The sequence below is a fragment of the Lytechinus variegatus genome, chromosome 3, assembly GCF_018143015.1.
Source record: "Lytechinus variegatus isolate NC3 chromosome 3, Lvar_3.0, whole genome shotgun sequence".
NCBI lineage: Eukaryota > Metazoa > Echinodermata > Echinoidea > Temnopleuroida > Toxopneustidae > Lytechinus > Lytechinus variegatus.
The window spans coordinates 16,804,156-16,818,290 of NC_054742.1; the positions used below are offsets into that span (position 1 = coordinate 16,804,156).

The 14,135-nt window shown below is 32.7% G+C and overlaps 1 protein-coding gene across 2 annotated transcripts in view; it reads right to left on the reverse strand.

The window, feature by feature from the left end:
* The window catches only part of LOC121410354 (thrombospondin type-1 domain-containing protein 7A-like), a 93,756-nt gene that overhangs the window by 5,427 nt on the left and 74,194 nt on the right, over positions 1 to 14,135 (reverse strand). For both annotated transcript variants that reach the window (XM_041602383.1, XM_041602382.1), the window contains exons 7-26: positions 13,693 to 13,898; positions 12,872 to 13,076; positions 12,397 to 12,634; positions 11,767 to 11,882; positions 9,814 to 10,044; positions 9,171 to 9,365; positions 7,766 to 8,029; positions 7,237 to 7,409; positions 6,577 to 6,725; positions 6,247 to 6,403; positions 5,618 to 5,893; positions 4,861 to 4,978; positions 4,275 to 4,420; positions 3,695 to 3,850; positions 3,061 to 3,163; positions 2,319 to 2,408; positions 1,836 to 1,931; positions 1,445 to 1,568; positions 563 to 819; positions 13 to 97 (exon numbers count right to left, since the gene is read on the reverse strand). In XM_041602383.1, coding sequence (XP_041458317.1) covers positions 13 to 97; positions 563 to 819; positions 1,445 to 1,568; positions 1,836 to 1,931; positions 2,319 to 2,408; positions 3,061 to 3,163; positions 3,695 to 3,850; positions 4,275 to 4,420; positions 4,861 to 4,978; positions 5,618 to 5,893; positions 6,247 to 6,403; positions 6,577 to 6,725; positions 7,237 to 7,409; positions 7,766 to 8,029; positions 9,171 to 9,365; positions 9,814 to 10,044; positions 11,767 to 11,882; positions 12,397 to 12,634; positions 12,872 to 13,076; positions 13,693 to 13,898 — 3,385 coding nt within the window. The remainder of the gene's footprint in view (positions 1 to 12; positions 98 to 562; positions 820 to 1,444; positions 1,569 to 1,835; positions 1,932 to 2,318; positions 2,409 to 3,060; positions 3,164 to 3,694; positions 3,851 to 4,274; positions 4,421 to 4,860; positions 4,979 to 5,617; positions 5,894 to 6,246; positions 6,404 to 6,576; positions 6,726 to 7,236; positions 7,410 to 7,765; positions 8,030 to 9,170; positions 9,366 to 9,813; positions 10,045 to 11,766; positions 11,883 to 12,396; positions 12,635 to 12,871; positions 13,077 to 13,692; positions 13,899 to 14,135) is intronic.

The window sequence follows — 14,135 nt, forward strand, 5'->3', positions numbered from 1 at the left end:
TGATATACTTACTTGGCACAGCAGAGTACTACAGCTACAATCACTATGAGAAGGACAACTACTGCTGCTATAGCATACACCCAAGGAGGGAGGGCAGCTGAAATAGATAACAAAGATAAATGCAATAATATTATACTACATGACAATTATTTCTTTTAAGTGAAAAGTAACATTCTTTGTTTCCCTCAACAAGTAAAACACCCCCCCCCCAAAAAAAAAAAACAGATTTCCAAAATACCTGTCCCACTTGAAAGAGATAGTGAGTATTTCACATATCAATATGAACTTTTTCTCTCTCCTTCCTAAAATAATGAAAATATTCAAATCTATCACTACACATACTGTATGATCTCATCCTGTCTTTGCTACCTGGGGGAAAATAAATATTCAGTTTCTGTCTACATATTCTTTCTTCTCTTCTATACCATCATTTCATCCTCTCTTATACCAACCATTTCATTTGTTTTTAATTATCTTTTATTCATTTATTACATTCCAAACATATATTTAAACTTAATTTTTCTACATGTAGTTCATAAATAATAAAAAAATCTGCACTTACCTAGAAATGATTGTTGTTGAGGTGGTTTTGGTGTTTCAGTTGGGTTGTTCTGACCTTTACCAGCTTGTGCATTGTTATTTAATCCAGTATTCACAGAGTTACCAGTACCTATTCCAGAATCACCAGAATTGGTGAGTTCTCCAGCAGTACCTGGTCTACCAGATGGTCCAGGAGATAGTGATGGGTCAGACTCTGTATGGACCATAGGAGACATGTAACCAACATGGAGACATGCCTCAAGCTGACCACTACTCATACTGTCAGATTAAAAAAAAAAAAAGTAGAGATGACCAAATACACATGGCATTGTTACATACCATATTAGCATACAGCACATGTCAATTTCAAACTGTATGGCATTCTATCATGACATGAATGTAAATGCACACAAATACAACATAATTGCTATCATATTCTTTCATTCTAGGAATGATTGAAAATAGAAACACATGATGAGAAGGGATTGCATTACATATCTGGGACCGGCTTGCTTATAGACAAAGACAGGAACACTTTTTTCATTTTATATCTACTATACCCTTAAATCCCTTTTATATAAAATAAAAGTACCTTGGACATGGAATTCAAGAAGGTACAGCTCTGCAATCGAACCCTTTGTAAGCTCCAAAAGGCAAAAATAAGACAAAACTTTATAATTACTACGTACACCAAAGTATCCTCTTTGAAATTATATTTTGTTTTATATCAACAGGAGCCAAAATGGCTGTTCTTCAATAGGTCTGTACATGTCTCAACAACAAACTTCATCTTTAAATTTCATCTATAGCCTAGAATTTTATTAGAGACATATAATTGCAGTTTTGTGATTTTCAAAAAACTTAGAAAATGTAGAAATATAAGGACAGGAATCATCACACTCACCTGTAAATAGCTTTGTAACCCAAGTCACACACACATCTATTATCTTCTGTACAGTATGAAGATTCAATGTAACATTCAGGATTACATATGGATCTACTGGATGGTTTATCAAGGGTACAGGCACCTAGAATAATAGACAATGAAAATAAATTGAAATAAATAGATAACCCAGAAAAAAATTCAATGTTTAAAGATCATCAACTTATGAAATGATTATTCACATTGATACCTAATTTAAGGAGGGAAAATAGGTTCAGAAATTATATAACGTTTGTAAAGTTATATAATGCCTATTGTGCAAGACCAACATAATTGATAAAAGAACAACTGACAATAATATTGATTGTCAATGTCTTGAACACGTAGGAAACATGAATCTAATTGAACATACCTGTGACATTGAGTCCATCTGACCTTCGACACCAGACATCTCGTTGATCTCTCTCCCAATCACCAACAAACCATTCAAACAAATAACATCGCTCACCTAAAATATAAGCAAAGTACAAGAGTGAACTGTCATTAAAAAGAACTATCAACCTTAATTAATTATCTACTGGTAACATGCTTCTTTATGGAAAAGTGTAAAAACTTTGATGATGTGAAATAAGTATTGGAGTTAGATACAATTAAATTCATACAAATCTGCAACATACAACCCTAACTAAGAATACTTGTAATGCTAAATATATCAATTTAAAGTGAAAACAGTATTCCATTGATACATCATTCTAAGTAATGAACATATTTATCTACATGAACTTCTAGCTGATAAAAACTAACACTACATTAGCATTTGGCTTTATCCACCTAGGATATTCACTTATTGTCTGGCATACACACTTAGCAATAAGAAAAAAAGTTTGATAGATACCTGAGCATGTTCTTGTTTCCCAATCATCTCCAGGGCATACTCTATCAGTGGTTAGACTGGCTCGAGATCTCACCTGGATACCTTCAGAACCTATTACAAACAGGTTTATGATGGATCTTATTATCTTATAATTCTTATTGACAACAATTGTACCATTATGTTTATACAGTGAATATAACTGCTACTGACAAAATACATACCTATGAGCTTTTTGAAAAAAGAAGTAAAGTTTGTGTCTATATTGATGGACAAAAAATGTCAAAGCACATGTTAGGTAACAAGTAAAGTCCTTAACTCTACATTAAAATTTTGGATAAAAAAAAATCATTTACTATTGTTATATTAACGTGTTGCGTTTACTCATTAAGAATAATAAAATTAACATGATATATTGCACTTTATAAAGGTATGTCTAAGACTAAGAGCATGAGTGGAGAGACTGTATTGAAAGTAAGAAATACAGATAATAACCTAAAAAAAATTTATGTTAATATAAAGTGGAAATAACTAACTACTGTGTATATCTCTAGTTTTCTTCTGAATAAAGGGGTAGTGGCTAGTGAGCAAGTAAATGTCATGTGATTTTTAACATGCAAAAAATGTAACCAATGGTTTTAAATGATAGATTGTTTGTGAGATTTTGACTATGTATTATTACTTTAATTATATTTTGTTGAACAGGAAAATTAATAAATATATATCTAGAAGATAATATTATCCTATAACTTAGTGTCCTACTTACCTATAGGTCTACCTTGTACACATGTTCTATGACATACACTCCATTGACTCCATGAAGTATGATGACATTCACCAGGGCAAGGTACTTCACAAAAATGTTCTCTCTAAAAATAAAACAATAAAAAAAATTACCACTCCATTTTATAATCTATGATCAATGTCCTTAAGTATACTTAACAATTGTTAAACTCATAAAAACATCTGGATCAGGGATTTCTATAACACAATTACTTTAAGAGTGGCTTATATATCTCAATGATATTTAATTATGAGGAGATATTGTCTGCACTCATTTTAATTGTTAATGTCTCAAGTCTTTGTAAGGGTAAATATATTATGTATGATAATTTAGCCCATTCAAAAATAGAATTTTCATTTTACACATTCAAACCAGCTTAAGTGATCACCACAATATAAGAATCACCTGTCTGTAAAGACACATACATTTGGTACATTTCTCCATTGATATATGTATTGCAGGAACGTGTTCATAAAGAACACTTTTTACAAGGAATGCTTTTCTTGTCTCCCATGGGTTGTCTTTGTAGACAGGTTTTACTGTAAAATCGCATTAAGCAATCAATTGTCTTATTCCAAATACATTATTGAAAGATCTGGCTGGGTGTTGCATTTACCTCTAAGAATTCATGTCCATGTGATGTGATGTTAGTGTTCTTATCATAGATGTCTGTGCTCCTTGTGAAAAGACAGAAGCTATCTGGAACGGCTAACCCATTAGGCTGACGACATGTCACATTCCTCTTTCTCACGCCAGCACCACATTCACCAATCTGATAGGATATAACATGAAATATTAGTAAATTAAAATATCCTTTCATTTCTTACGAGGCATGTACATGCTGAAAAGATTATTTGACCAATGATACAAACAGGTTCAGGATTTATCAATGCTAAGAGTTGATGAATGTCAATTTTATATCACAGTAATACATCAGGTACTTTTTATTATTTACAAATAATGCAAAATAGTTAAAAGATTTAAAATATTGTATATATGCAGAGATACATATTAAACTTACAGACAGGTAGTTTACACTATATATACGTTTATGCATCAAATTGAAAGAGCAGATAATATTACATAGGCTATGTAGATTCGAATCAGTGATAGGTCAATACGCCATCACGTGACCGTCGGGGAGAGGAAATGTTATATTCAAACTCTAGGTAGGCAATATCTGTATAATATCATACCAGTGTTGTACAATCAGTCCATTGTGTAATAGCCCAATCATAACATGGTACTGCTTTACATGGTTTATCTTGAGTTAAAGAAGATGGACATGGTCGTCCTTTCTGGTTGGGCTCCTGTAGAATACTGCGATGTCTCATTCTTACAGCTGGATTAACAATCACAAAGTAAAAAGACCATATATTGTTAAGAGCCAGGTAAACAGGACTATTGACAACAATTAATTTTTAATAGTAAGTTCCTGAAAGACTTTATTTTTGCATTTATTGGAACATAGATACAATGGCTTGCAAGGAATCTAAATTCAAAATTACCTCTAGTCTCTTGACATGAAAGCTTATCAAAGATAAGGATAATACTCTGCTCATTTTGAGAATCTTATTAAAATGCATATATTTTTATTACTATGCTTTAAAAACTAATTTACTTTAAAGTATGTTAAAAACAAGTGTTCCCTTGAGTAGCACATGATTAGATTTAAAGGCAAGTAAACTCTCATTTTTAAAGATCCATTCACTGACCAAATACGCCATTAAGCTACAAAAATTGCCTCTGTATCATATTAAGAGTATGAAAGTGTTTACTTACCATCATTGCCACATGTTTTAGAGCATTCTGACCATTCAGTCCACTGTGTTAGTTTACAATCTACTGGACATGCTACTTCACATGACTGAGATGTAGTCAGAGGCATGGATGTAGAAAACTGTGTAAAGAAATCATAAAATATTTAAAGAGAACATTAATCAAATCATTTATTTAGTGCATTGTGGTGGATTACATAATAACGTGAAGAACTTCATATCTACTGCTGATTAAGAATGCAATTGAGGTTTTTTTTTAATGAATAGATTAATAAAAATATTTATAAGATTTTTTCAAAGAGTGTGAAATACTTCATTTCATAATGAAAATGTGGTGCTTTAAAAATATGTTCTGTGTAATATTGCTCTTCAAAAAAAGTTCACATGATTGCTTAAGTGTTGATAGCATTAGTATCATTAGAATGAATCTGAAAAATATATATACTTAGTGATTATAGCTAAAATAAAAACGAAATGATAAATAGTAAAAAAAAATGAGAAGCTCTGAGCAGCATCATTTTTTGTAAGTTAACTATATTGATTTAAAATTAACAACAACTTATGATATTTACCGAATTATACCTCTCAAAATATGCCTCCCACGAACCACATTTTAAGATATTTCAGATGCTTGACTCTTGTCCCTTTTTCAACAGATTCTGCTCCTGAACCTAATTACCCTTTTGATCCCTAAAAATATCAATTAATATAGGCAGCTGACACATCTAAATGAGTAAAACTATACCGAGTGATGTTAATACCTCTTCACATTTTGAGACCTCAACAATGCGTCCATCGCTTCGCAGACATTGCAGGAGCCTATCCTGAACCCCTTCTCCACAGATCTTGCCCTTCTCTAGTTGACATGGGCTCCATTCTGTTGAGTTCCAGATGTAGGTAAAGCAGTTGATCCCTGGCATACACTGTTCTCTCTCTATCAAATGAGGGCAGCTTAAAGGGCCATCTTCGTCAGTTGTGTCAATCGGATTACGAAGGATGAGACGGTTGCGGGTACGGAAGGTGTCTTGTGGACAGTCCTATATAGAGTGATCATGTATTAAGAATATAATTATATATTCATTTAAATTATTATCATATAATGATAATTCATTTATCACTATCATACATAGGAAAAATTTTTGGCAACAGTAATAAGCAAAAACTAATTTGATATATGTTTTCAACTTGATTATTTTCTACTTAATGACAACATTCTTGGACTTCCACTCAAGATCTTAAAATTTTGTTAACTAGATGCACTTTTATGGATGATCAATGTTTGATGCCTACTTTCTTTCTCTTTCAAACACTCACTATTACTCTCTTCAACTTTCTGACTGTCTGTCCTATTCTGTATCTCTTTTTTTTGTTATCTCTGTATGTTTCTTACCTGTGGGCATGTAGTCCATTCAGTCCAGCTGCTAACCACACATTGTCCTGGACAATGTTCAATACAAGCGTCTACCAGTACAGGTTTTCTACTAGCATCACACTCTGATAGGTTAGTAACTTGTGCTCGGAAACCATGGTCTACAGGAATTACACAGCTGAAGGATAACAAAAAAATACTCAATGAATCTCAGAGCATTACAATAAATCTTATGAATATAATCTGACAATTAAAGGATGTACTATGCATTTTATTCTATTATGCTGACTGATAATATCTAGTAAAATATACTTGTCTGAGATGATATTAATGGAATAAATATATACTTACGAAACACCTCTTCTCTTGACACCATGACCGCAATCCTTTCCATCATTCGTACTGATGACCTTACTAACAACACAGCTCTGCCAATCCCCTGCCTGCCATGATGCATCTAATCTTCCAATACCCACACGGCATTTCTTCGATTCATCAATCTGAAAGTATAGCAGAGAATTTATATTGTTTTAATAAAGATATATTGCCTTTTCTTTTGTACATTTCATTTGCATAGCATGCTTAGACCTACTGTTATGTTATATTCAAGAACTTTATTGATAATTTGTATTTTTGCCTCAGCTGATGTTCAATGCATTTTGAAGGGATTAGATGCTAAGTCCACCCCCTTCCTTTCTATTCCAACTTAACTCTCATCACAGATAAGAATGTTGTGATTCACAGTCTTATCCATAACAATAAATAATATGGGGCTTTTATAAAGCATACAATAAAGTTTCTAAGTGCTTTACAACTTAATTGGTACATCAATAAAACAAAGTAAAACGTATTAAACATAGTAAATAAAAACAAAGTACAAATTGCAATTCCAATAAGAACTTATCAATGAAGAATGATTAGCACAACGTTAAACAGTTATCCATATGATACAAACTAATATATGCAAAATCCTAAAAATAACAAACAAATTCAAAGTATTGTTAAACATACCCAGTTGTTATTATGTTCTGGACATGGTCTACCTCCATTTAACGCTGGTGTTACTATCTGCTGCCATCTAGTGGTCACACCTATACCACTTTGCTTACATGATCTCCAATCTGACCAATCACTAAGCTCACAGTCTACTGGACAGGGGACAGCGCAGTGTTCTTCCATGAAATCTGTGATATTGGTAAAATTATGATAGAAAAATAATAAAAAGTGAAAATTTAATTAGGGTTTAAAATATTTACACGCAATACATTAAATATTTCCTTTAAATTTCATACATATCTGAAATGAGACATAATTTTGATATATCTTTAAAACAGTAAAAACTAAAATATTAAACTTTCATTATGTTAATATATGCTACTACATGCAATAGCAAATACAAAGAAGGTATGAATAGAGACAGGGAAAAGTGATAGATCGTAGCATTATTTTCAAAACAGCATTTTACCACATTAAAAAAAACTTTTATTCATGTTTCACAAGAAACATTGTCTTTGATTTGAATTACTAATTGATTACATACCATTTTCAGTTCCACAATGTGTGACATCCACATATCTATCATCTTGATCCAGACATACTAAGGGTCGATATTTGATACCGTTTCCACATTCTAGCTGTTCATCATTGCTTCTCATTCCTTGTACCTCAAACTGAGGTCCACCAAGAAGACAATCAGACCATTTCCCTTTAGGAACAAGACGATAGGAAGGGCACTTGCAGGGGCGTGATTCTGTCCGAGGGTAGATCTCAGTGTTCAGGCATTCTGGCTGACGCTGACTACGACCTGTCATAAGAGTCATGTATACACATGTATTTAGTCCACAAATAAATCAATAGAGATGTACGCATAATAAATCACCCATATCTGTTTGGTTTGAAAAGTACAAGAGATCAAATATCAAATTTTACAGAAAATAATCCAAATGCAATTTTATGCATAAAACACAAGTTAAGTTTAATTTAAGAAAAGTTTAAAAAAATATTAATTGACAGATGAATTGATTTTTTATTAATTCTTTTTATTTTTATTTTTTTAAAACTGCTCAATTTTTCCCAGACCGATTAATTTTATCTTCTTCAAATCAAATTTTGTCATAGTATATAGCTGATATACACATGACAGATGTAAATGTAACTATATTTTACATTTGATTAGATTTTTTCAGATTAAAATGCTTGCAAAAATTATACTAATTGAAATTGGTAGTTATTAGACTTGCCACTGGCTTCAGTGTATCCTGTTGAATATCTAATCATGTTTTTCAGAGACTCTTTCCATTGCCTAATGGATTAATTTAATTCTGTATGTTGTACATTTCAAATTACTGGATCTTCTAAAAAAATATTGATTGAAATGAACATGTGAATAATTGAGTATGGCTTGCATTTCAGCTTTGTTCATTTCATGCAAGTTACATTCTAATCTGTCAATCAAGTGTACATTTCATCCTGTAATGAACACAGTGAAAATGTCAAGTATGTGTTATGGAGATGTATATTCCCTGGGATATCAACATGAAAGCAAGAATTTGAAACACCTGAAAATATCCCAAAGTATGCTACCTTTAGTTTTATATACAGGAATATAGGCTCAATATCTTCCTTTCTGATATATGAAGTATTCTAAAATTTATACTGGACCCCCCCTGATATCCCTTATTTTACCCTTTTGTTCAAAAAAAATTTTGTTAGAATTTTCTTATATTTCTTTGTGATTTAATCCTTGGACCCCATAGAATAACAGTACTGTCTATGGGATGAACTGAACTGGGTGTCCTTCAGATTTCACTATCCTCATGTCTCATACAAAAAATACAAATATGAAGATTAGTTTTTAAAATAATTAATCCACAAGATGACTGATATAATCTTTTTTTTTATATTTTCTACATATCAAAAACCAAAAGAGCAGATGTTTGACCTACCCATTACTCTACGTCTTCTAATCTGCGATCCTGTACACTGAGAATGGCAGTTGGTCCATGGTGACCAATCCGTCATACGACAATCATCTGCACATGCTACTCTACATGGTTGAGATGATAATGGCATCGGTGGTCCATACTGTAGACATAGGTCACTCTCCATGATACTACCATCATTACGCTCACATTGGATACCTGCAATTAATAGATTCATTGATTCAATTACTTTACTTCAAAACTACTACCTTATGTAGTCAAATGGAGAATGTCAATTATTAATCATAAATCTTTTAAAGAAACCAAATAATTAGCTTACCATTAGTATCATTGTGCCTTCATTTTTACACAAAGTATTATATGACAGCAAAACAGTACATCTCATTTTTTAAATGAATAAGAAAAATCAGTTATACTCGAGTTTATTCAGACAGTTTAACATTATATCATAAATAATTTGGTATTATAAATTGATATGCTCTAATTTGAGAACTGATCTGTTTAGTTGGCAATTAGCCAATTTAGATGCAACTATAAGGAACGACATAAGAAACATAGAGAAGGCTTTGAAATTATCATCTTCAGCTATGAGACCCAAATGAGTAGCATATCTATGCAGGAGAAAATCATAAAAAAGGTGGTTCACCTCTGGTTTTGAGTCCATCTCCGCATTGCTCCTGAATTCCATCTATACTAATGACATCTATCCCAGTCAACCGACACTCACTCCACGTGCCAACTAACCAGGTGTAGGAATAGCAGGAGTCTGGCTTGTTGCATGTTCTTTCTTCACGAAGTAAAGTGGGACATTCCTCGCCTCCGTTTTGTGGTTGCTGCAAGACGTAACGTCTTCTCTCTTGCGTGGCCAGGGATCCATCTATATATGATGACAAATTGAGATGAAATTAAAAAGATTTTATGAAAATACAGGAGAGAGAAATAAGAAATTAATATCTGGAGACATGCTGCCTATCATTCTTTTTTTTCAGAATAGAGAGAATAAAAGGATATTGATTGATGCAAATTTTTAGAACAGCACAGCCCAAATATCTTTTAATGGAGGATGTAATGAAAAGATTATAAAAATCAGAGGACACATTTAAAAGGAGATAAGTGGAAAAAAAATATCTTGCGGCTGAAAGTATATCCTCCCTTAATCATCAGTAAAAGAGGGGACGATTCTATTAACCCACATTCTAGTGTAAGAATTTTAACCATGTAATACAAAAGAGATATTTGAGATCTGATGGAACATTACCAATGATATAGATTCATATTCAGACTTAGATTAGGATAATATTGATGCAGAAATAAACATGATGGCTCATACAATAATAAAATGCATCTAAATCTAAATCTTTTGTACATTTTGATCAACTGTATAAAAATAAGGTCTAAAATCTTTTAATAGCCAATATGACAATAATTTTCTCTAGAAATCACCATACTTGGTAAACTTTGTACATGTATGTTTAAAGTTATGCAAATACCAACCAAAAAATAAAAGAATGGAACTGCAAATAAATTGTATTCTACAAATTTGTTCAATACATAGATATAAATGTTTTGTCAAGTCTTTAATTACTCAGTAACATACACCATCAAAGAAATAATAACCTATAAACTTATCATGTCTCTAAGTTATATCTTTTATCTGTTGCAATGTTTTATTTTAGGGACTGCTTAGCTTCATTGGGAATAAGACACTACATGAATCTTAATTGGTTGTCTTCTCTTATAACTCATCTATAATCAGTAAGCATTCCACAACTTCTCTGACTCGTATTAATCTTATCCTGCCCCGTTATAACTTAACTCTCATACATCACAAGCATGGCGCATGACGGCACTGACATACAAAGAGAGAAGACGACCCGGGGCAATAGAGGGACTGGCAGAAAATTAGATAGCAATTACAGGGGAAATTGATGCTGTTTTCATGGCAAGCAAATGCACCCATGGGCAGTTTGGATGAAAAAGTAATGGGGGTTTGAAATGGATTTCATACCTTTGATAGGGGTAGTGACCTGTCTCTATCATCTGAATGTTACTGTTTAGTTTTCTACTATGTGGAAGTACAATTAAGCCTCAAGGAAATCAAAACACCAAATATCAACACTTGCTTCTTTTCTTCAAGAATCTTACAAATCATTTAAGATAATATATGGACTATCAAACATGAAAACTCCAACAGTGATTATAAATTTAACTAAATCAGAAACACTGACTTTTATATGTTAGATTTGGTTCTCCTGTTGAATCTAGAAAATATACTTCTTACCCATTCTTCATAAATTCTTTATTTCAATCAGTTCTATATTGTGTACAGTATGTGCATGTAGCTATTTGGTTGTTTTATATTGAGTTTCAAACTTATAGATGCCCCCAAGTATGGATTTTTAATTTTGTAATTTCTTTCTAAGACAGCTATACAACTAATCAAGTATCAGCAGTTTGCACTGACCCCTAAAACCTAAATTACTAAAATCACATTCTCTCATAAGCAAATCAGCAGCACAAACATAATTCCCCGATTCATCAAAACAAACTAGAATTTAAAAAAAATGAATTAAAATGTAAGTTTAGATCAAAGAGTTACCTGTAGAGCAAGTTGGGGGACAGGGTGTCCAGTCTCCAAACTCTGATACAATACAATCCAAGGTACACTGTACGTCACATGACCGAGAAGCAGGAGGACGTACTGGGGCAAAACATCTAAATAGAGGAAAGCAGATTATTTGAAACTTAAATAGAGGATGACAGAATTTTATCATTACATTTTTTCCATGAATTATGATGTACAAAGCCTAAATAAAAGTGATTTGAAAAATTAGTGCATCACAAGTTACATATTAAGCTTATTTCATAAATAACCTTAGAATATTAACATTGCAATTATGACTACTGCCATGGTAACTGAGCTTAGCTGCCAAATATATCAAGGTCTCCATGGAATGAAAATTCACCACAGTCATAATTTTTCTATGTAAGGGAGTAATAAAATCCATTTAGATCAGGGAACTGTCTTCCAGGTTGCAGTTTTTGCAAAGGAAAATAAAATTGATATTGATTTCACCTGTGTACGTAAGAGAGAAGTTAAAATCGATCTGTAGTTTTGTTTGATTTCAATCAACAACTCTTTGTAAAAGGGTCTGCTCCCAGATATTTGATCAAAAACTAAAAAAAATACCATACCCAAAGGGAAAGAGTGTTTCAAACTTTAATTTACCTTTTATCTGGTGCAATCTTAGCTGGACTGACCCGACTGCAACTAACATTTCTTGTTTGAGTACCTGTTCCACAGCTCCCATACTCATCTGGTGTAGTAGTTTGATCTGTATTCTCTGGACTTGGTAAACATTCTCCCCATTCCGTAGTAAGCCAACCAAACAGGGTACAACTATGATGGTTACAAACTCTGGATTCTTTCATTTCAGCACTCTCCACATCAGGACATTCAGCTCCACCTGTAGTAAATAAATATATCATGAGATGAATTTTGTAATAAAAAAGTCATATGAAATGGGACTTAGCAGATATAATCAACATTATCTATATCTGGTCTTCTCACCATATGTATAATTTGTCTTGTATTTCTCTACAATCTCTCATGAGTAAGATATTCAATTTACTACACTAGAAACAAAATTGTTAAAAAGTTTAATAAATATACACATCTAAGAATGATAAGAGGATGTACCCACCAGGTCCAGGCTGAGCTAAGATGACTCTGTAACGTTCCTGGACACCACCTGGTCTACCTGTCTCTGATTCACATGATTGAGAACATTCACTCCATGGTCCCCATTCACCTAACACACAATCAGATGAACATGGGGCCTCACAGCTTATCTCTGCTGAAGGTTTGTTACTGAGGGCCTCACACATAGACTCATCTTCAATTCGAATCTAGAAAATGGGAAAATACCAACCAAAAAAGAAGATATTTAAGTGACTAAGGACGGCCAAGAGCTACAAGGTAGTTCACACTTTGACAGGTCAAAGGTACTATCTCGTGAAGGAGGGAATGCAAACACATTTTAAGGAAACATATATTCACATTTCATCTTCTAAATCTATGGTTTAGTGAAAAGAGGAAGGTAAAGTTTTACATGTATAATGCAGATTTATGTTTATATTCTAGATATGACGTAAAAAACATAAAATATAATTACACAACCCTCACTTTGCTTTAATAAATTCAAGAAAGATTATAATAATAATCCGCTTTTATATAGCGTTAAATAATCCACTTTTATATAGCGTTAATACATCAGAACGTGTCTAAGCACTTTACAGATATATCATCCCGGTTATCAGATTCAATCAATCATTCCTGCACACAATGTATGCACATCCTCCACTCCCTGGGGAGTATGATTGCTCTGACACTATCAAAGATTTGTTTCCTTACAAGTCATATCATTCTTGAAAGTTGGATATGATTAATACTGAACACAAATATAGATGAAAAGAATACTGGTAGACATAAAACATCTGATAGAAATTCAGAAGGTATTCCTACTTCTTGTGAGTTGATACAGTAGATATTTCTGGTCATAACACCCTCTCCACACATAGTTTGTGCATCACTTGGTTGACAGGTTGCTTCCTCTGCTACCCATCTAAAGCAAAGCTGAATGTTACATGGGGCATGTTCAGTCAAATGAGGACACTTTCTACCATGATGCTCAGGAGGGGCAACTATTTCTCGAGAACGATGTATATGTCCTAAAACAATTGAAAATAAATAAATTACTTGAATGGGATTATATCCATGGTTTAGTTGGCATTAAACATGACTTTAAATAATGATTCAATGGTAAGAGACAAGAAAGCTCATTCCCACAATGTACCAAGATCAAGAATTCAGAATTCTTGATCTATGACTACAGTATTGCTCAGGTATTTGAACTCCCATAGTGAGTGTGTAGAAAGTGATATATTTCAAAGTAATGTTTTCTAATT